The sequence below is a fragment of the Lycium ferocissimum genome, chromosome 1 (genome assembly GCF_029784015.1).
Source record: "Lycium ferocissimum isolate CSIRO_LF1 chromosome 1, AGI_CSIRO_Lferr_CH_V1, whole genome shotgun sequence".
Lineage (NCBI taxonomy): Eukaryota > Viridiplantae > Streptophyta > Magnoliopsida > Solanales > Solanaceae > Lycium > Lycium ferocissimum.
In genome coordinates, this window is record NC_081342.1 from 9619333 (window position 1) to 9641345 (window position 22013).

At 33.4% G+C, this 22013-nt stretch overlaps 1 protein-coding gene across 2 annotated transcripts; it reads right to left on the reverse strand.

The window, feature by feature from the left end:
* Positions 1 to 6319: 6319 nt before the first annotated feature.
* LOC132046874 (uncharacterized) lies at positions 6320 to 9523 on the reverse strand. 2 transcript variants are annotated; one of them, XM_059437684.1, is made up of 6 exons: positions 9156 to 9523; positions 8807 to 8977; positions 7361 to 7441; positions 7133 to 7258; positions 6869 to 6958; positions 6320 to 6644 (listed from the first exon to the last, which is right to left on the reverse strand). In XM_059437684.1, the coding sequence occupies exons 1-6, from the start codon at positions 9262 to 9264 to the stop codon at positions 6568 to 6570; spliced, it is 654 nt and encodes a 217-aa protein (XP_059293667.1). In that variant the 5' UTR covers positions 9265 to 9523; the 3' UTR covers positions 6320 to 6567. The 2 variants fall into 2 exon arrangements, with proteins under 2 accessions (XP_059293667.1, XP_059293675.1); XM_059437692.1 differs by having other exon boundaries at positions 9159 to 9521.
* Positions 9524 to 22013: the final 12490 nt, after the last annotated feature.

Below are 22013 nucleotides of genomic sequence, written 5' to 3' on the forward strand. Positions count from 1 at the left end.
ATTTTTTTCATTTTTGGGGGAAAACGGTTTCTTTGTGAAAGGGGACTTACGGGGGGAATTCAAAGGAAGAAACTTGAAAAGATTATCGTTTTCTGAACGAGTTTGCCTCCAGCCAGGTTCACATTCACATGCGAATCCAAAAGTAGAATTTGAAGATGCCTTGCAAGTACCTTTTCCACAATTCATTTCTTTACACGCATTCCCTGTAAATACCACAACAACAAAAAAATCAGTAAAATATACACCAAGATTGAATCTTTCACGAAACCCAAATCAAAGAATCAAACAAAAAGGCAAATTAAGAACACCCCAGTTCATAAAAATAAAACACCAAATTTTTTGTTGGGATCAAAATAAAGCGATAAAAATAAAGAAAATTAAGAATTACTACCAAAGATTGGGGAGAAGATAGGAGGCAGAGCATTGCTTGCAGTGGACCATATAGGTAGAAGTACAAGAATTAAAGAGAAAATTGCAATAATATGAATTGAAGCCATAGTTGATCAAGAATCAACTAGATGGAAGAAGTGAAAGAGAGGAAAATAAAAAGAAGTTTGATGGGTTTTTCTGTTACTACTTTTTTGGGGGTATTAAATGGGTGAAGATTGAGCGTTTCTTTTCAAATGGAAGTTTCTGAATACGTAGGAATTAGAAAAAATAATAACGTAGTCATGGTGGGAGGCTAAGAGATGAATTAAGCTTTTGATTATTATTGGGAATAATAACTGAGTCGGTATGGTTTTCTTGAATCTGTCAAATAACAAGGCAGAAAAGAGTGTCACAAAAATAATTCGAGTTATGACTAAGTTATTAGAATTTAGATACGTTGGGAAAATGAACTTAACAAGATTTTTTTCCTTTCTTGCTTCTTTTCCTTGACAAGAAACTCTTTGTTGTCCCATTCAGGAGACTCACAAAATGCCATTTTTTCGGTCATAGGCTAGCTACTGTCGTGATGTCTTAAATTTTACAAAAAGGTATTTCTACCACACTAATTTTGACCACAATGACCCCAAATGAGGTTAGCACGGTAAATTGCAGTCATTTATGTTTATTTAATGACATTGCTACCCTTCTCATTTTAATTCAAAAGTTGTAAGAACCCTCTCTCATCAATTCAAATTTAGTTTTTTCCCAATACATGGAGATTCTCACATAATTAATGTTGATACATCTTTTCCCATAAATAGTTAATGTTGATATTTTCCCCTCCTTTTTGATCAATTCGTACGTATGATTATCTTGTATATAATCCATTTTTGTTTTCTTAATTTATGGTCTTTTATAAGCTATATTAGATTATTTAAATTATTGTCTATACAATTATATAATATATGAATTGAATATGTAATTGAGTATCTCAGTACGATATTTGATATTTTAATATTTTTTTATAAGAAACGAATACCCTTTTTTTAAAAAATGCTTATGAAATACTGTAATATTGAAATCGAAATGTCAAAAATTTCAATTTATGTATTTTTTAGTTATGCACACCCTTAGCTTCTTGTCTTAACATTTGTGGTTCTTTACCTTTTAAATGTCCTTCCGTTTTTAAGAAGGAATAATATATTTTTTGGAGGAACTATGGACAACAAAATGTGAATAGGGTGCAACCCTTGCTTGCTAATGAAACAGACATTAGTACGCCGACATTTTTTTTTTAATAATATTATTAACTATTTTATGATCAAAATAGTCTTTTAAACCAATCATCAATTCTAAGGTGTAATTTTAGTTACGTTTAAGACGAATCGTGACAATTTTTGCCTCACAACATGTCAACATGGGTCAACATGGGTGAATTGTGAATAATATTTTTTATACTACATATTTGTTAATTATGTTATTATTATATTTCTCAACATTCAAACCCACTCTCATCCCCTCCGAAAAATAAAAAATAAAAATAAAAGAACAAGGGCAAAATTGGTTCCCTTTCTCTTGTGTTGGAACAACCGTTAGTAGGAAGGGTATTTTTGAGCTATTTGGATCGTTGGAATGTATTTATGAGCTATTTGAATAATTGGATGGCATTTTGACCTAAAAACGTAATGGCAAGGGCATTTTTGAGCCAAAAAGGTAGCGGAGGGTAAATTTGACCTATTTTGAATAATTTAGGGGTGTTTTTGAGCGTTTTCCCAAGAATCAATTAACATTCAAATAAAAGAAACAAAATGAAAAAGGTAATCTTTTACAATATATCATTTATCTATGTAGTTGTAACCTCAAAAGTTATCAAGCTCATATTTATTTTATTGCAGCTTGTTGCCTTTGTATGTTAATATATAATTTTGTATGAAAAATCAAATATTTATTAGTGATTTTAAAGATATTTATGTATGTTTGGTACTTTATTATTTTCATATAATTTCTAGTAATCACTCGTTATCAAAGGAATCTTTCATATTGAAGACTTTAAAGTTTGTGGAGATCAGTGTTTTAAAAGGCGGGGGCGTGAGGCGGGGCGTTTTACATATGCCTTGGCGGGTAAGTCCGGGCGCGGGGGCGTAAGCCACGCGTGTGATACTAATCGGGTGGGGAAAGAACCCAAATCAATCCAAAATGCGGAATTTAAAGATACGAAGAAAAGGGGATGAGAAAAGAGGATAAAAGCAAGACCCAATTAGGGTGAATTTATGGCAACCTTGGATATATTAAATCTAACACCTCCCAATCTAATTCAATCCTAAAAGAACCTATATTATTTGAAATCAAGGCAAGGGAAATTCAATTGAAATCCACAAATGAACAACCCTTCATGAAATCAATGGAATTAAAGGTTCAAAGACCAAATGAATCCACCATTAAATCTACTAAACTAAGCTAAAACCCCTAGCTAAACAAACTATGATAATCCTATCATCACTCAAATATTCATCATCCAAATGCGGGTAATAAAATGAAAGACAAAATTTATATATACAAAGTTGTAAGTAAAGAAGACTAATAATGATTACAATCTTCATTAATAAGGCGCTTGTTTGTTGTCTTAGTGTAATGCTTGATTAAAAATTGGCGTGATGGCCAAATACGCCTCTCCTAGATGGCCCTCTAATCACAGCGTGCATGGCCTTCTTGCAAAGATAACCTTCTTTGCACAAATATCCAACTCCCGACCTTGTCCAAGTTTGCACATGTACGATTCCTATTTGCACGTTTGGCCACTTTGCGCATTTGGTCCCCTTTCTAAGAGCTTCTTCAGCCTCACTGAAGCCACCCCTTCCACACATCATAAGTCATCTTGTGTGGCTTGTAGGAACCTCCCAAGGCCTCAAAATGACTTCCTCGTCTTCCATGTGTAGCTTGTAGAGCTTGAAGTCTCATATCTCATCCTTGAATGTACGTCTTAAAATGAAGTGTGCTAAGTAGGATCATATCACCATGGGTATTTAATATTTAGTATTTCATAAAATAATATAATTATAATAAATATTTTTAAATATGTAAAATTACATTAAAAAATAACTGTAAATAAATGATATGTATATATCAAAGCAATCCATTATACGCCACTTATAACTTGTAATTATATATAACATAATTTTACGAGTATAAACAATACAGTGAAATAAAAGCTATTATGAAATGCAAATCAACTCTAACATCTTAACTTACAAACAATGAAAAATCACAATTTCTCAAAACAATTTTACTATCATACTATTCATTTTATCTCCCTACAAGCAAATAATCAATAAACTTTATCAGTATTAGAATTAAAACATAATTCCTTCATAAATATAAATAAAACTACTTTTAAGTAACGAAATAATAGAATATGATAATTTTGATACATACGACAAAAGACCAATGACAAGTGAAAATGAACAATTCGATTATGTATTTTAAGAGAAATATAGAATGATATTCACCCTCACGATGTTCTCAAATAGTAAATATGCAATACTATGACTTGTTAATTGAGAAACCCGATCTTCTTATTCCTATAGATGAAAAACTATTAAATATCATTCATTTGTTAAAGAATTATAAGGGTCAATGATTTTAACTAAGAAATTTAACATATAATTTGTGTAAGAACTGTTAGGCCAACCACAGCGTTGGGCGTTAGGTGTGTTTAGGGCGAACAGTCAGGCGCTTAGGGTGTAAGCCTCGCAAGAACTAAGCCCCGCATACGAGCCCTAGGGCGTTTTACCAGTGCCCGCCCCGGAGCGAGCCCCAAGGTGAGTCCTAGAACTGCCTTTTAAAACATTGACTACGACTTGTTAATTGAGTTAAACCCGATCTTCTTATTTCTATAGATGAAAATTATTAAGTATCATTCATTTCTTAAAGAATTATAAGGGTCAATGATTTTAACTAAGGAATTTAACATATAATTTGTGTAAGAACGGTTAGGCGAGCCTCGAGCGTTGGGCGTTAGGTGTGTTTAGGGCGAACAGTCGGGCGCTTAGGGCGTAAATCTCACAGGAATTAAGCCCCGCACTTGAGCCCCGGTGCATTTTGCCATTGCCCGCCCCGGGGTGAGCCCCGAGGCGAGTCCTGAAACTGCCTTTTAAAACACTGGTGGAAATATTATGTATATAGTCCGTAATTATTTCTAATAAGTAATTTAAAGTAATTTCATGTATCTAAGAATTTTTCATTTTAAATAAGTTCTCATATACTGATAAACATTGCAATGGTGTTGGTGCATTTAGTTTATATAAATTAGTAATAATAATTTCAATGACATTTCATAGCAACATAACAATGGAATAAGGATGGATTTATGGTTACATCACAAAATAAATAGAAAAAATATATATTAAAATACTGAAGAACTTGTGATTAAAACATGAAATTTGTCAATAATTTTTGTTGCACAAAGATTTAAAGGCAAAATCCCTATCGCTTACATTATTATTCATATTAGTTTTACGTTATTTTATTTTATTAAGTAGAAATAAAATTTAATATGTTTGGTATCCAAGTCCACAGGAAAAACTAATTATATAATAATTCTCATTAAATAAGTATTAGTTGTAAATTCCAATTTAAAAAAAAAAACAATGAAATTATATCTCGTGAAAACTATTATATAAATTTCAAAATAACTATACTTTTTTTCAAGAAGTAGCAAAGGAATACCGATATCGTGGGAAAAAAAAACAAACGTAAGATTGACTGATAAGATCCGACTCCTACATTGTAATGGTTCTTTACAATTTTAATAACTTTTTAACTATCATAAATCAAATTGTAAATTGTATTTACGAAGAAAATTAATATGATTTGTATACAAACAGGGTCTTGTATCTCTTGTGACTATTATTTGATATTTTATAATGTTATTAAGACTTATAATGTTAAAGATTTAATATGGTTGATATATAAGTGTACAACAAAAGTAGCTAGTATATCATAATTCATACTGTTAAACATAGTATTACTTATAAGTTTCACATTGTTTGACGTTATTAAGACTTATAATGTTAAAGATTTAATATGGTTGATATATAAGTGTACAACAAAAGTAGCTAGTATATCATAATTCATACTGTTAAACAAAGTATTACTTATAAGTTTCACATCTAATTTAAATATGTGATTATATCGAATTTTAAAAATCCAATATGTTGTATTTATCTACATTGATCACTAATTATATTCAATTTAGATAAGTGACCAAGTTGCAAAGCGGTTTTTTTTAGTAGACTGTATATTTTTTTAATAAGTAAAGAGTATAATTTTTTTAATTAAATAAACCGCATAATTTGCTATACATATAAAATACACAAAGTATGTAGAGACGTTTCATCTTCATCTATATGAAAACATGGATCAATTTTAGTTGCTCAATGTGTGTTGGGAATAAGAATAAGTTATTGTATTTACTAGTGTGTTTTGGAGGGAAAATTGTTGGGGTAAACATTGCAAAATCCAAATAAGGTTATGATAGTCTTTTTATAGGTGTGGCCACATTTGGCCAAATAAGTGTGGTCATTTAGCAGCTCTCTAAATTTTATGTGAAACTTTAGAATATTATCATGAAAGTTCACCTCTGAAATTGAAACTGCATGACAATGGCTATTTTTCAAAAATACGGCCGAATAGTGGCATTTAAGGGTTATTTCATCAAAAAATTCTCATGAAAAGCCCAAGACTAACTGAAAAAGAAAGCTCTTGAAATTTTTGGAACATTTTATCCATTTTTGGGCTCTTTTATGAATACATTATCTCAGTATTCTCAGAATAAAGCATAGACATGTGCCTTTATACTCACTAGCATCATTGCCTGAAGACATAGATAAACAAATTTCTTGCTCCTCCTCTTTCCTTGGACAAAATGTAAATAAATTTAAGGACTACAATAGCATAAGAAGTGCAGATTGTTCAATCTTCCAATCAAATTGAGTAATGTCTCACAAGTCCAAAAATAATCAACCCCAGAATGCTATACACAGGGAATACATAAAGCTCAATGGCATAAGTGGAATCTCCTAACTACCTATATAACAAAGCAAAATTTTCTAAATCACTCGTATCGGATTAACAAATATGATAACCCCCAAGCCAAAACCAGCTGCAAAATAATTTGCTTATTCATCAACGCAGGAGTAATTATATCAACAAAACCGCAGCTATAGATGCAACTGTGATGATCAACCAGCCATAGCCACCACCAAAAAATGAAATACCTGTTTTAAACGAACAAGAGAAAAAAAGAAAGAAGTGGAATTAATATCAAATTTGGGGTCATTAGTACTCGCAGTCTTGCATGTTGAACTATAAATTACTTCCATATGAGCACAGCCAGGAAATTTCAGTATGCTTTTCACCCGAAACACGAGCATATTAGAGTACAAAAGAAAGGATAAGTTAAAGGACAAGTTAACAGCCACATTCAAAGAATTAATCGTACCTATACTTTTGCTGTTATCAGGCAAACTAGGAGGAGACGAGCTGTTTGGTACATCAATCCCCAGCTGAGCACAATCCATTCCAAGAGCACCTATTACATGTATCAAACCGTCAGTAGTCAATTCTTTTCCTAAATTAAAACTAATCGGCAGTCATAACTATCTGGCCACACTTCTATATCATTTATTGTTACATTAGTACATTAGGACACTGTTTTGGTTAGTATCTGAATATTAGAAGTGGTTTCATAAGGCATGATTCTTACAATCTTTGACGCAAGGGAAAGCAGTCTGATTGAGTAAATTGTAATAACCCTCTTGGCAATTGCAAGAATATGTCACGGCAGAGGTCTTATTGCATGAGCCTCCTCCACAATCAGCCCAATGGCAAGCTGGAAGATCACAGCAGAAGACATAAATTAATAGCAAAATCTTCAATAACTATTCCTGATTACGCAAAGTACATAATCTTATGAATAGCAAGTTGTTATTACGTTCAAAGATCGATGAATTAGAGCGTTTATCTGGTGCTGGGGCAGGAGCCTCCTTCTCTCCACAGGAGAAGTTCATAGTACCTGTAGAAAGAAAACATCATTATCAAGATAACGACTACAAGCTACAGTGACTGAAAATAAAACACAATGATCGCTTATGTGGATAACCATTTCAATTAAGCTACAAAAATCTAACTCAAACAAGTCTAAATGAAAATTATATTTGATTATATAACCATTACTTGCTAGAGTTGTTTTCTATGTGGAGCATGTTGATTTGGTCTGGGCTTTGGAATAGTATGGTGTTGTAGCTTTCTGAATCAATGAATTTTATTAGGCTAAGCAAATAGATTTGAACAAAATCCATCAGAAGTCAAAGAGTGAGGAAAATAGAGATTGCCATTTAATCGATTTATATTCTCTGTGTCCTTTTGATAAAACGTGTAAGAAGTGCAACTCTACCCTTGGAAACCAAATAGTTCAGTGATAACATGAGAAGAAAGGAATGAAAACAAATGAAAAAGGGAACTTTGTTCACCATATCTAGAATTTCCACTAGTTTTATTTGTTTTGTTTTATTTTTTGGTCATAATGGATATTACTAATAACTATAAATTTTAATCAGAATTCATACCAGCACAAATTATGATTGATCGAGGTAAAATTTTCCATATTGGATATCATAGTTCAAAATCACTCTTCAAACGTGCTTATATACCTCTGCACTTGCGACTATAAATATAAATATAAACTAGACAGTTCCTTAAACAGAAAGAGAGAGAAAAAAAAGAAAAAAAAAAAAAAGAGGGTAACAAAAGCCACAAACAAAGTCTTATAGGTTTTAAAATGATAAGAAGAACATTCATAAATAAAATAGAACAAACAAAAAAGCAGAAGAAAATTCGTCTACTCATTTGAAGGGGCTATAACAGAAGAAAAAGCATAAATATCCAACTGACTTCAACAGAGTTGATTACAGTAAGAACTTACCAATATATTTTACACCACCATTGTATATTTTAACATGTTGTACCAGGTCATATACCATACTTCTAGATAACTTATTCACACTTATCACAAGAGATTACATCCTATAAATATATTAAAATGTCTACTCTCTCCATTCACTTTTCCTTGACACATTTCCCTTCTCGAGAGTTAATTTGACTAATCTCGAAGCTAAATTGAATTAGATTAACTCACTGTTTTAAAATTAAAATTCAGATGTTTGAAGATTATACAAAAAAAAAACTGTAAGTTGCAATTCTTTTCATATTAATATGATGAGAAAATACATCTTTGTTGATCAAAATCCATATAGTTTGACTCTTGAGAAGCGAAACGTGACAAGTAAAAGTGAACAGAGAAAGTATTAAATATCTAGAAATGCATGAATCCAGCTACTATTATATATTAACATGAGTTCTTTGTAGAAACGGGACTTACAGTTGGGAATTACACAAGGAAGAAACTTGAAGAGATTATCGTTTTCTGAACGAGTTCGCCTCCAGCCAGGTTGACATTCACATGCGAATCCAAAAGTAGAATTTGAAGATGCCGAATTTGAAGATGCCTTGCAAGTACCCTTTCCACAATTCATTTCTTTACACGCATTCTCTGTAAATACCACAACAACAACAACAAAAATCAGTAAAATATACACCAAGATTGAATCTTTCACGAAACCCAAATCAAAGAATCAAACAAAAAGGCAAAATTAAGAACACCCCAGTTCATAAAAATCAAAACTTTCACCAAAATTCCTTGTTGGGATTAAAATAAATTTGAGAATTACTACCTAAGATAGGGGAGAAGATAGGAGGTAGAGCATTGCTTGCAGTGGACCATGTTGGTAGAAGAAGAAGAATTAAAGAGAAAATTGCAATAATATGAATTGAAGCCATAGTTGATCAAGAATCAACTAGATAGAAGAACTGAAAGAGAGGAAAATAAAAAGAAGTCTGATGGGTTTTTCTGTTACTACTTTTTTTGGGGGGTATTAAATGGGTGAAGATGGAGCGTTTCTTTTCAAATGGAAGTTTCTGAAGACGTAGGAAGTTAGAAAAATAATAACGTAGTCATGGGTGGGAGGCTAAGAGATGAATTAAGCTTTTGATTATTATTTGGGAATAACTGAGTCGGTTGACAGTTGGGGGTATGGTTTTCTTGAATTACTTCTGTTTTTCATACTCCAATCCCTGAGTTGCCTTTTGACTTGGAACTGCTTTAGTGCCTTAGCTTCGGTAGCTACAGTCCACCAGTCTTTTTTATTTTTATTTTAAAAAAAAATTGAGTGAGAGTTATTGCAATATTCCTTATATTTTATTTTACATGATACGACTCTATCTGTTTCAATTTATATGATATTTTTCATTTTTTGAGATTCAAACTGTATTAATATTGGCCAATATTTAGAGATGAATTTTTTTCACTAAGTTGATATGAGAAAAGTTGCAACTTATAGTACTTTTCAAATATATAAATTTTTAATTTTAAAATATTGAGTTAATTTAATCCAATTTAGCTTTAAAATTTAGTCAAATTGATTCTTGAAAGAAATGTATCACATAAATTGAGACAGAGTGAGTAGTAGTTTTGAGTATAAGTTCTGCATACTAATGACGTTTTTTAACACTATTAAATTACTTAAAATGTAAATTTCTATACAAATATTAATGGGTAATCTGAAAGGGAGGCAATCTTTTATAAAAGGTTAAAATATAGTGTCCGTGAATATAATTTAAATTCTTTCTTTTTTAGTTTTGGAAGAGTAACATATTTATATATTTCAATTTAATTAGTTACTTCCTATTTGATCAAGATTGAGAAAAAGTGGGTGCCTGGAGTTGGGGCATATAGAAGGGCAATTCGGTTCACAAAGCATTCAGTGTTAGCAGGGTCAGAAAATGGCCGCATCAAAAGTGTTATGTAGATAGCCTAACCTAATGTTCAAATGCGAACTTTTGACAAATTTAGGTTAAAGCTGCTTATGTGTGTGTGTGTTACTATTATTTTAGATAATACTCCTAAACATTGGATATTATTTTTATCATTTTCATGTCTTTGTACGTGAGATTTGTTGTTTACTTAGCTGATTGTGATGGGGAGAATTTTGGAAAATTCGTTTGTACCTTTTATTTTAGGTATAGGTAGTTGTAAATTCTTGTAGGCGTCCATAGTACACGCAAAATTTTACTTTGGATGTGATTTTGTGTACATTTGAAGAATATGAAATTTGAACAAAATTAATACCTATCACATGCCGTATACCTACCAATTCGTTGAACTCTACCTAAATAAATAAATACATTGACTTTTTTTACGCTGTGGGAATTAAATTCACAGCGTGGAAGACTTTCGCCTGTGTGTCTTCGTGGTGAGCGGTTTAATTCGGTTTTTGGTTAAAACCAAACTAAATTAATTAAGGCAGGTTTTTTAATATTCAAATCAAACCATTATAGTGTAAATTCTATCGGTTTCGATTTTGTCAATTTTATCGATTTGGTTCGGTTTTTACGAATTTTAAGGATGTATTTTAAAATGCAAAGAAATTGATACAAATAAAGTAAAAGAAATGAAAATGAGACACAACAACAATAGGAGACACACAACCCAAAATACAAGCAAATACTACACAAATTTGCCTAATGTTGTTAAAAAAAAAAGCTCTTAGCTTCATTCCGAAATCCTAAGATAGTTATTGTAGTCAATTCCTCGTACGAATAACAGTAGAACATATGGTGGATAATGAAATGAGGATGATGATTGATGAGAGCTAAAGCAATGTGCTGCTATAACACTAAATATGAAAGTGAACCTGAGAGCAATCAATTAGAATAACGATAATAGCAACTTCTGCCTTTGAGGAGCATTCTAGGACACTTAGGGCTAGGGCGAATAAATGAGCCAGACTTTTTTTTTCTCGTTATTTGAATTATTATTGGACTTGGAATGGCCAAAAATTATGAAGAAAGAGATAAAATTTAGTTAATGTGTGTGTACATGTATATAATATTTTATATTTGTATATATTCATTGGTTTGGTTTGGTTCGGTTTTCTTTTGGTTTAACACCAAACCAAATCAAAGGTTATCGGTTTTTTAAAATTTAAAATCAAACCAACTCAAACCGAGCCGATTTTCGGTTTTTAAGTCGGTTTGACTCGATTTACCAGTTCGGATCGATTTTTCGGTCTCATTTGAATATCTCCGGTGGTGAGGGGGTAAAGTTCTACAATGTGTTAGAATTTATTTATTTTTTGTTTTTCTATTTGGAATTCATTCACCCTCCCTTAGTATCAACCCCCCCCCCCCCCCGAACCGGGAAAAAAGGCAGTATCTATGTCAGAATGGTATAAATTTGGGTTGTATTTGATACTGAGGAAAATATTATTGAAAAATAAGTGATTTTAAAATCTATTTCCAGATATTTGATAAAGTGTCAAGAAATATGGTCTCAAGACTCAAGAGCATATATAAATCTAAGCAAATATTATTGGGGTGGGGTGGGGTGGGTGTTTGAAGGTGCTGAGATCGGAAGGAGACTATGCGCATAGAATATGACTTATGGAATTTATTTTTTCTATTCTCGTTAGGAAAGTTATTTTTCTGATTTTTAAGGAACTTTTTTTGGTAACCAATGTAAATTACCATTAACAAAAACAAACACTTTACACCTAAAGAGCACTTAATCTCCTAATCACCTTCCAGGAAGGGTATTAAGAGAGTTAAGCCTCCAACAGAACTCTAGTTACATGAAAATCTCTGCATCAACCATCTACTCTTATAAGCCTTCCTAGACATTTTTACTAATTCAAGTCTATCTACATATTCCTTCTTTAAGCGTATCACTTCTTTGTTTACGTATCTACAACATTCCTTTTAAAGATTTTCCGGTTCCTTGCTCTCTGAACGTGATAGATCACTGCTCCAAACAAAGCTACTATCAGTTCCCTTTGAAACTGCTTCCAATGCTTGTTCTTGATTCTACTGTAAAGCTTTACTTCTTGTTCGTATTTGGAATTCTTATCCCGGACAACGTGTCCTTCTTGTTGTGACTCTTCTTGTCCATTCACAATCTGTAAATAAGTGCTCATGAGTTTCCTCCACCACTCTGTCGTATAAACAACAAGTGTCATCCTCCACCTGTATATTCAACCTTTTAAGCCTCTCTTTAGTTAGCAACCTGTCTTGCATTGCTAACCAAAGTGTAAACACATTTAGGTACGTAACTCTCGTCCAAATTAACTCAGCTACTCTCAGCCTGGTAAGTTGCCCTTGCAATGCATGTAGCTTTGAGTAATTGAGTACTTCCCACTAGCTATCAACAAATAAGCACTTATTGAATACCGACACGTTTACACTTTTAAAGCATTAATCTTCTTCCAACCCAACTTGAGTCTTTGTTGTGGTACATGTGTCCGGATATCATCGATCGTTTTCATATACGATTCATGCACCCATCTTATCCATAACACATCCTTCTTCGTTGCTAATTGCCATATCGTTTTACTTGAAGCCATATTCCACAATCTACTTCCTTTGACATTCAAACCTCTAAATTTCTTAGGATAACGGACACATTCCCATGCTACCCGAGAGAGACTTTCCTTGCTTCCTCGGAAACTACCCACAAATAAGCCCTACATATCTTGTCCTGCCTCTTTGATCACACTGCGAGGTAATATGAACACGAGCACGAAACTACGGATTGAAAATAATAACATTTATTATATGTAGCTTTCTTGCATGGGATAAGCTACTAGGTAGGCACTAGTAATCCTTGTTGTAATCTTCTCTATCAGCTGCTTACACTCCATTTTACTCCATCTCTTTGAATTTAATGGCAGTCCAAGATACCTTATGGGAAATGTGCCTAAAACAAATCCTGTCTTTAGCAACAGTTGCTCCTTGGTCTGGTCATCCACCCCTGCTACAAATAGATTTGATTTAACCATGTTTACTTTACCGTGCAACTGTCCACATCACTAAAGTGTGTTATGACTTCCATAACTACGGACACCGAGTTTATATCTCCTTTTACAAAATATCATGAGGTCATCAGCAAATATCAAGTGGGTTAATTTCAACTTATTGCACATTGGGTGGTATTGGAAATCAGGTAATTCTCCTATACACTTCGAAGTTCTAGACAAATACTCCATTACTAACACAAATAGTAAAGGTGACATTGGGTCGCCTTGTCTAAGTCCCTCTTGCAATGAAAGAACCCATACCGCCGCACCATTGACTTTAGTGAACATTGGGGAAGTTACCGTGTCATAATTAGATGAATGAAGGCTAGGAAATTCATACCCACTTGATACCTTATCCAAGAACTCCCAGCTCACCATGTCATAGGCCTTCCTCAAATCAATTTTCATTAAGCATCTTGGTGTAGTTTTCCTATTATAATGTCTGAGAATATCATGACATATGAGGACATTGTGCAACAAGGATCTGCCCAGAACAAATGCAGACTGATTGTCTGCTACAATAACTTGTATAGCACCCTTCAGTCTTTGACATATCATCTTTGAGATGCACTTGTACATTACATTATAGCAAGAAATGGGCCTAAACTGACTTGCAAACTCTGGGCTGCTGACCTTAGGGATCAAAGCAATATTGGTTGCATTTAACTGCTTCAACAGTTTTCCATTTGTTAGAAACTCCAGAACTGCTTGCACAACATCATTACCCAACACTTCCCAGGTTGTTTTGAAAAAAGCACTTCCGCCCATCGGCACCGGGGCTTTTATTCTTGTCGATGTCTGAAATATTCTTTGTTTTCACATCTTTTTCGGTATATGGTTGCGAAGTTGAATACGGTGCTCATCGGATAATAAGGCTCCGTTCTCGAGGAAACTTCTAAAAGCAGGCACCCTTACCTCGGTATTCCTCCCAAGTAAATCCTTATAGTAATCTACAAACAAACCAACTATCTTCTTAGCATTTGAGTGCCAATTTCTTTGATCATTCTTGAGTTGTGTTATTGCCTGTTTCAGCCTTTTGTGTTTGATGGTGAATAAAAGTATTGAGTGTTATCATCTCCCGATTTGTATCGAAGATGCCTTATTCTCACTGTAAAAACATCTCGCAAGGTATGAAGATTGCCTAAACTTTCGATTTCTCCTTCTCATCTTGCTGAAGTAAGATATTCAAAGGGTCAGCCTGCAAAGCCCTTTGTGCTCTGTACAATACCTCTCTATCATTATTGGATTCTGTAACAATGTTCTTGAAAAATTGAGAGTTTAGTTTTTTGAGATCTTGCTTTAGTGACTTCAACTTCCTCACCACCTTCCACATACTACACCCATGTACATTAAGATCCCATCCCTTCCTCACAGTGTCCATGAAAGAAGGATGTTTCCCCCAGACATTGCAGTACTGAAACACTATTTTCCTTCTTATATTTTGACCATCCAATGTGAACTTAATGGGGGGTAGTGATCACTAATTCCTTCTGGCAAGTTAACAGCACTACATGAAGGCATGTTGGTAAGCCAGGCAGAATTAATGAAAGTCCAGTCTATCTTTGAATATACCCTTGGTGAACTATTATCATTCCAAGAGTATTTTTTGCCCACGATGTGGTACTTCAATAAGGCCACAAGTATCCAAACAATCTTGAAATTCAGCAACCTCAGTCCATGTGACCGAATTTCCACCCAATCTATCTTCAATTTTGAGTACTGAGTTAAAATCCCCCAATACTAACCATGGAGTAACACACCCCATACTTTGATTTACAAGAGACTCCCACATTCTCTTCTACCTTCCCTTGTGTTGTAAGCATATACCACAGAGAGAATATATTTGAGCTGCAGAGGAATATAAACCACTTCACAAGTAATGACCTGTGATGTTGAAGCAATATGTACTACTTTATAAATACTTTATAAAAAACAGGTCTCCACACCAACCACACTCTTCCATTGTAATGAGAGTCCAGGTTTGTAATGTACTCCCATCCTCTAAACATTCTTTTAGCAACTTCTTCAATTTTCTTTCTCTTTATTTTATTTTCTAGCAATCCCATCATGCCTACCTGCTCACTATTGCAAAGGAGTTTAGCCTCCTTTTGCTTATTAGGGACATTTAAGCCTCTCACATTCCAACATATCATGTTAACCATTCCCTTTTTTAGGAATGGTATTTCCTCCCATATTCTCAACTCCTTCTTGCCCTGACTCAAGTTGTTGCAGTACCTGATGGGTGTTCTGGCTAGTTTCTTGTGTTTGTGACTTCCCTGGGGCTCTGCTTGGGTTCAGTGGAGTAACCCAAGCTGTTAAGACCTGCTCCTTGCCTGTCCTTTGGTTCTGACCTTGTTGTATTGTCCTCATGTTTGGATTAGAAGGTGTTTTTGGTGTCAGCTTGCTCTCGGAGAGCCTTTGTAAAGCTGTTGCTACGTATCGCTAATCTTTGGTTTGTTTTGAGCATGTACTTATTTTTGTGGAGCTTAATCGACTGGTGGTTTTTGTGGAAGTTTGTCCCCATCACTTCCTTGTCCTTTACAATTGTTGGTTTCTTTGGCTTTGGGCTATTCTTGCTTTGGGCTATTCTTCCTCCTACATTCCCCTTCTGAATGCCCATATTTTTGACAGAAATTACATAATGTGGGCTTCCAATCATACATGACTTTTTGTTCCACAATTGTATCCCTTTCATTCTTTGAATGGTATGGTGTCGCGATTTTGCTTTTGTCTTTACTTCTATGACCTTGCAAAGTGCAAACCTATTTTCTTCTCGGTGTTTTGATCCACCATAAGTGGTTTGCCCATTGAGACTTCCCCGATTTACTCGATCCACTTTACACTCAGGTATTTCAAGTCCAATCACAGCAATTTTATCCATATTGGGTGTATATAGCTTATCTCTAGTGAATTCCATATCAGAATCCCATGATTTCACTATGAACGGTTTGTTGTCAAACTGATAAATCCGCCCTTGCAATACTGCATTTTTCCCATATGTTGTTTCAAATCTAACTAACATAATGCCATTCTTCAAAATAGACACCTTGTTAATACCATGCTTCGCCCAAATTCTCTGTATGTAGCCATTAAGCACCTCAAATGGAGGATGGGCACCTAGCACATAGCAAACTACTGCTGTTTTCCAGTATATTATCTCCGATTCAATATCATCAAAATCAATTGCAGTTATAAGAGTGTCACCCTGCATTTCAGGAGCAACATAATCCAACTTAAAGCCTACATTAGATACCTTATTAATATCAAAATTATCCCAAATTGAACGTCGGAGTTTCAATTTCCTTTTCCATCTCATCCGCCCATGATTTAACGCCAGTATCAGGTGGAGATTGCTTACCTGAGCTAGTTGAAGCTTTGTTGCCTCCATCCAGATTTTTGGTGCTTCCAATTTCGAGATTTCTTCCCCAATTCGAACAGGTGTAGCTTCAGTTCGTGCCGCCGATGTCAGATTCCCCGTCTCAGTTGCAGGTGAAACTGTTGAATCTGATTTCGCCACTGCCGGAGTAACCTCCTTACGTTGACTTGCCTTCTTTGCCTGATTAGCCTTACTCTGTGTAACTTCATGTGCCATTTGTGCCTTCAAGGTTGGAACGCGAACTCTCTTCTCCATGGTCGGTGCACGTTAGTTAACATGCGCCGAGAGAGAAACGAGCCAACGCGTGAAGAGTTGAACTCTTCCTATTTTTTTTTAGGAACTCTTCCTATTTTTAAGGAACTTATTAATCAAAATAGAAAAAAAAAATCTGATATTTTCACACACCCTTGATTTTAATTAATCTCAATTAGCTTTAATTTAGATTCAATTAAGGTGATTTTGCTCCTCTACATAGAATTAAAGTTATTTAATAGTAATTCCTAAAAAGAAATTCGATGCATTTCTTATGAGAATAAAGTTCAGTGCATGCATTCAATAACATTGCCCAAAGTGCATTGGAGAATTTTCCTCCATTTTCCCCAAAATTGTCATTAATGAAAGGCAGCAATGTGGTGGAATTCATAGGTTGGGCAGAGGTGGCTGACATATTTGTTACCATATGGTAGGCACTATTTGACCTTATTGATTCATAAACATACCTCTTCATGCATAGCCTTTGGCCTCTAATCTAGCAAGCAATTAAATTATATAGCTTCCTCCCACTTTCACTTTCACACATCACCATTTTTTTTATATACTATAATTTCTTTAATGTCGACATTCAATTACCTCTCTTTTTTCAATTTTTCATTTTTTGTCGAGGTGAACTAGGGGTTCAGATAGGGTAAAATTCATAAACAACCACTTTGTAACTCCTATAATTGAAGAGTGGCGATAGTTATAGAGTTTTAAATTCCACAAATGAAAGTCCACAATGGAATTTAAAAGTCCATGACAGTCGCTAATTTTCAATTATAAGATTGAAAAGTGATCAATGAATATTATTTCAACATAAAATAGACATAAAGTGTGTGGTGACAATTGAATTTGTATACGTATACAGAGTAATACTCTATCCCATTATGTTTATTTGTAACTTTAGTAAAAAGAAAAAAAAATTGGTTCAAAATATTTTGTTACTTAATGATCTAAAAAAACATTTTTTTTTCCAGTTTCACCTTTGCAATTCTAGAAAACGTATGATCATTATTACTCATTTAAGAAGGTTATAATTGGTGAAGCCTTAGCCATTAGGAAAGCACTTCCACATGTGGTTCAGTATAGTTGGAAAAAGTTCAGCTCTTCTCAAATGCAAAGAATATGGGTTGATATGCTCACTAGAAGATTTTAGTTATGAGAACATTTGGAAGCTCATAACATATGTGTATAATGTAAATATCTTATTTCTAGATCTTGGAATATAGTTGTGTCCGGTTAACTGGTCCAAAGATATTTACATGACAGTGGCGATTGATAATTGTGACAAATATCAGTGATGGTTAATGATAATGGTGAATGATAAGATGATTGGCGATAATTATTGATGGCTAATGGTGTTGATTGTCGATAGTGCATGAATGGTAAATGTTATGGTAATTATAGTTGGTGGCTATGTAAATGGTGGCTAGTTGTGATGATGACTAATTGTTAATGGTCGGCGAAAGTGGTTGTTGTGAATGAGAATGGTGGTCGTGGATGATGATAGTTGATAATGTTGGGCGACGAAAATAGTTAGTACTAAAAGTGGATGGAATAGTGGTAAATTGTTATTTTTTTAGAATTCATTGGATAGACATCTTACCGATATTAAGACGTTATACATCTTAATCACAAAGATCTATTCAGATTTCTTAAGTGTTGTAAAATAATAAACAAAATAAATGCACTTAACAATTAAGATCAAACCTAAAAATAAACTTAATAACTAAGATTTAAATGATTAAATAAAAAAATTCATTACATGCAAATAAATGAGGCTTAAATCGACCCCACTCCGCCCATTTTGTCTTGCACAATGAAAATAAGCTCATTAATAAATTGTCACTAGAAATCTAGATCATGTCTAGTCGTTACTCGTTAGCGGGCTTTTGAAGTAGTCTCGTGCTCACATTAATTGTAGATACGGTCAAGGCATTTTTTAAGCCACTTAATTAGACAAAATGATTATATGGTTCTTACTTCTTTGCATACCAATTTTAATTCCTTCAAAGTTCTAGATGAATTTTGTGGAATAACTAAGTCAGTGCATTTTCCATACCTCGTTATATTTAATTTAATTTCTTAAATGAAAAATTTAATGAGATGCAAGTCTCTCTACGAAATCTAGATGACTGAGACTCCATTTTAGATTAAAAATATATTCCGCAAGAAGTCTTCATGGTTGTGGTTGAAAATGTTTAAACAGAAAATTCAGGTTTTTCTTCATCTTTTTCATCGATTATTTTGTCTATTTAAACTTCTTGAAGTATATCCAATAAGAAAATCTTAGTTAGTTAGCGATCTGAATTATTTTTACTGGTGAGAGTTCGATTCCACTTTATAATCTCTCCGAATTTTCCCATTAGAAAATATTTTTAAAAAAACATTCAACGCTTTTGACTCCAGGCTAGGTCAATTGCCGTCCGTAGTAAAAAATGTAATTAATATTTAAAAGAAAGAAGTAAAAATAAGGAGACAAATCTTACGTTGTTACACACTATCAAATAAAGATAAAAAAAACAAATAGTCTTTTCAATTGATTTTCTGGGTTATTGTTTTTTGAAATGAATTTTCTTGGTCATTCAATTTGAGTTTTCTCTGTACATACTTTTTAGGTTTAAAAAAGTTCTAACCTTATTGTTCATTTGTATAACAATAAATCTATTGAATTCATTTTTATTGTTATATATGTATTTGTATAGATATATGATGGTTATTATATCTTGTCTCTATTGGATCTTGTGTTCTTGTTATCAGATTCTGAGACCCCGAAACGGAACCTATTTAGGATCTCATTTCTGCTATATTTTTTGCTTGTTAATTGGCATTAACTGAAAGTTAGTGCATTTCGATTGAAAAAAAAAAAAAAATCATAAAAAGAATATATTGCAAAAAGTGAAGAAATGACCTGTTCGAGCCAGCAGCCCTTTTAGGGATGGGTTGGGCCCTTTTTGAGGTCCTTTCAAATGGGGCAATTCGCAGGAATGACCTTACTTTGGGATGGTCTTTAATTTTTGTCCCTCAAATTGGTGGTCTTTAATTTTTGTCCGTGAAAGTTTAGGGTTCTGTGTTCATCAACAAAAAAAAAAAAAAAAAAAAAAAAGATTGACTACTACGAGACTTTAGTCTTGCTGTTCGTTCTATAATATGAATAGTAGTAGATTGACCGCCAATTTGAGAGGCAAGGTAAAGACCGCCCCAAAAGAAGGACAACAAATGACGGATTTTTGGTGGCTCTATGATGCATCAGAAATATTGACTACTATGAGACTTTAGTCTTGCTGTTCGTTCTACAATATGAATAGTATTGTGGACTAGAGAGACAAAAAAAAGTTATTCGACTTGAGAGACCAGCACAAAAGAGGGCCAAAATTTCAAGTGACCCCCGGCTGCTCCTTTTTAGTTTTGGGCCTGTTCGTCAGTTAGAGATCCAAAAAAGAACGATAAGACCAAGTTACAAACACAAGTGAGATGAAGCCCAATTATGCGGGACCTGTTTTGGGTCATTGGCACTTATGTCCTTATTTTGTGCTTGTCTTATTTTTGCCCTTCGTAACTAATAATTATTTCGCGGAGGATAAATTAATATTTTTCGCATCATAATGTCCGACAAGGTATGTCCCGTATGACTTAAAAACTTATGCCCACTGGGCATAAGTTCGATTGCTAAAAGAAAAGATATTAAAGACCAACCCATTTGAAGGACAAGTCGTGCAATTTCCTCACCAGCTTTGGATATCCGTCTGAATTACGGATATATACTTTTTAAGTTTACTACTCCCTTCGTTTCAATATACATGTCCACTAGCTTTTTTATTTTGGTTTAAAATACGTGTCCACTTACATATGCAAGAAGGAATTAACTTTAATTTTTTCGATTTGCCCGTTTCTACTCAAGGTAATAACTAAGCAAGAGTCTTATTAATTAAGGATAGTTAAGTCAAAATACCTACTTTTTTTCTAGTAGTTAACGTTGTCTTGTAGAAGTTAGTGTTTTCTTAAGTGGTACGAAAAGGGCTAAGCGGACAGTTATTTCAAACCAGAGGGAGTATTTAGTTCTAAATTAGTAACTTATACATATTCAATGAAATTTTTAAAAATAAATATAGAATTTGGACTAAAATTATTTGGATAGACCGAATTCAGTGGCAATTTGCCAGGGTCTCTCACTTGCTTTGCAAATTTACATTGCGTAGATAGATAAGAGACACACTATATGTTGACTCCGCTTGTCATTTTGATATTTCTACTTCTTTATATTTTGTCATTCCTTGGTGAAAATTCTAACTTTACCACTGGCCGAATCCATAACTCGTTTTCTAGCTCCATCCTTGATTTCTTATGTAGAAATCTTTACCACTTATCCCTTTTTACTGGGTGAGAATCGGAGTTCTTTCTATTTTGGTACTTTCTGTCCCATATTAGTTGTTACCAATCTTGAGCTAAATTAGATTAGATCAATTCAACATTTTTAAAATATAATTTAGATATTCAAAAACTACACGAAAAGTACTACATTTTTCTCATATCAATATGGTGAAAAAATATATCTCAAAATGTTGGTCAAAATTTATATAGTTTAACTTAGGGGTGTTCATGGTCTGGTTTGACTCGATTTTTGGTTAAAACCAAACCAAACCAATTAAGTCGATTTTTTCTAATATTCAAACCAAACCAAACCATTGTAGTATAAATTCCATCAATTTCAGTTTTGTCGGTTTTGTTCGATTTTTGTGGATTTTAAGAATGTATTAATACAAGAACCTTTGAATCAAATGGTAACTAAATACGGCTTTGACCGTGATCCATTCAAATCTAAGAATCTTCTTAATTAATTCATTAACTTTATTTAGGTATAGCCTATGGCTATGGGTATATAAATTACAAAAAACATAAATCTACTTTTCATGATTTATAGTCTTTTGATATTACGCGACCTTATTTTTGTTATCGTTTGTGTTTATGAACAATATTTAAACATAAATAAAACGGAAAATGATAAACAGAAAGATAAAGTCATCTACCAAATCTTTTTAAATTCCAAT

Excerpts from the sequence above, each read along its gene's own strand:
- LOC132046874 (XM_059437684.1), bottom strand. The coding sequence starts at position 9,264 with ATGGCTTCAATTCATATTATTGCAATTTTCTCTTTAATTCTTCTTCTT. Across the intron at positions 7,259-7,360 it reads TAATTCATCGATCTTTGAAC|CTTGCCATTGGGCTGATTGT; the intron begins GTAATAACAACT and ends GTGATCTTCCAG. Across the intron at positions 6,645-6,868 it reads TGATAACAGCAAAAGTATAG|GTATTTCATTTTTTGGTGGT; the intron begins GTACGATTAATT and ends CGTTTAAAACAG.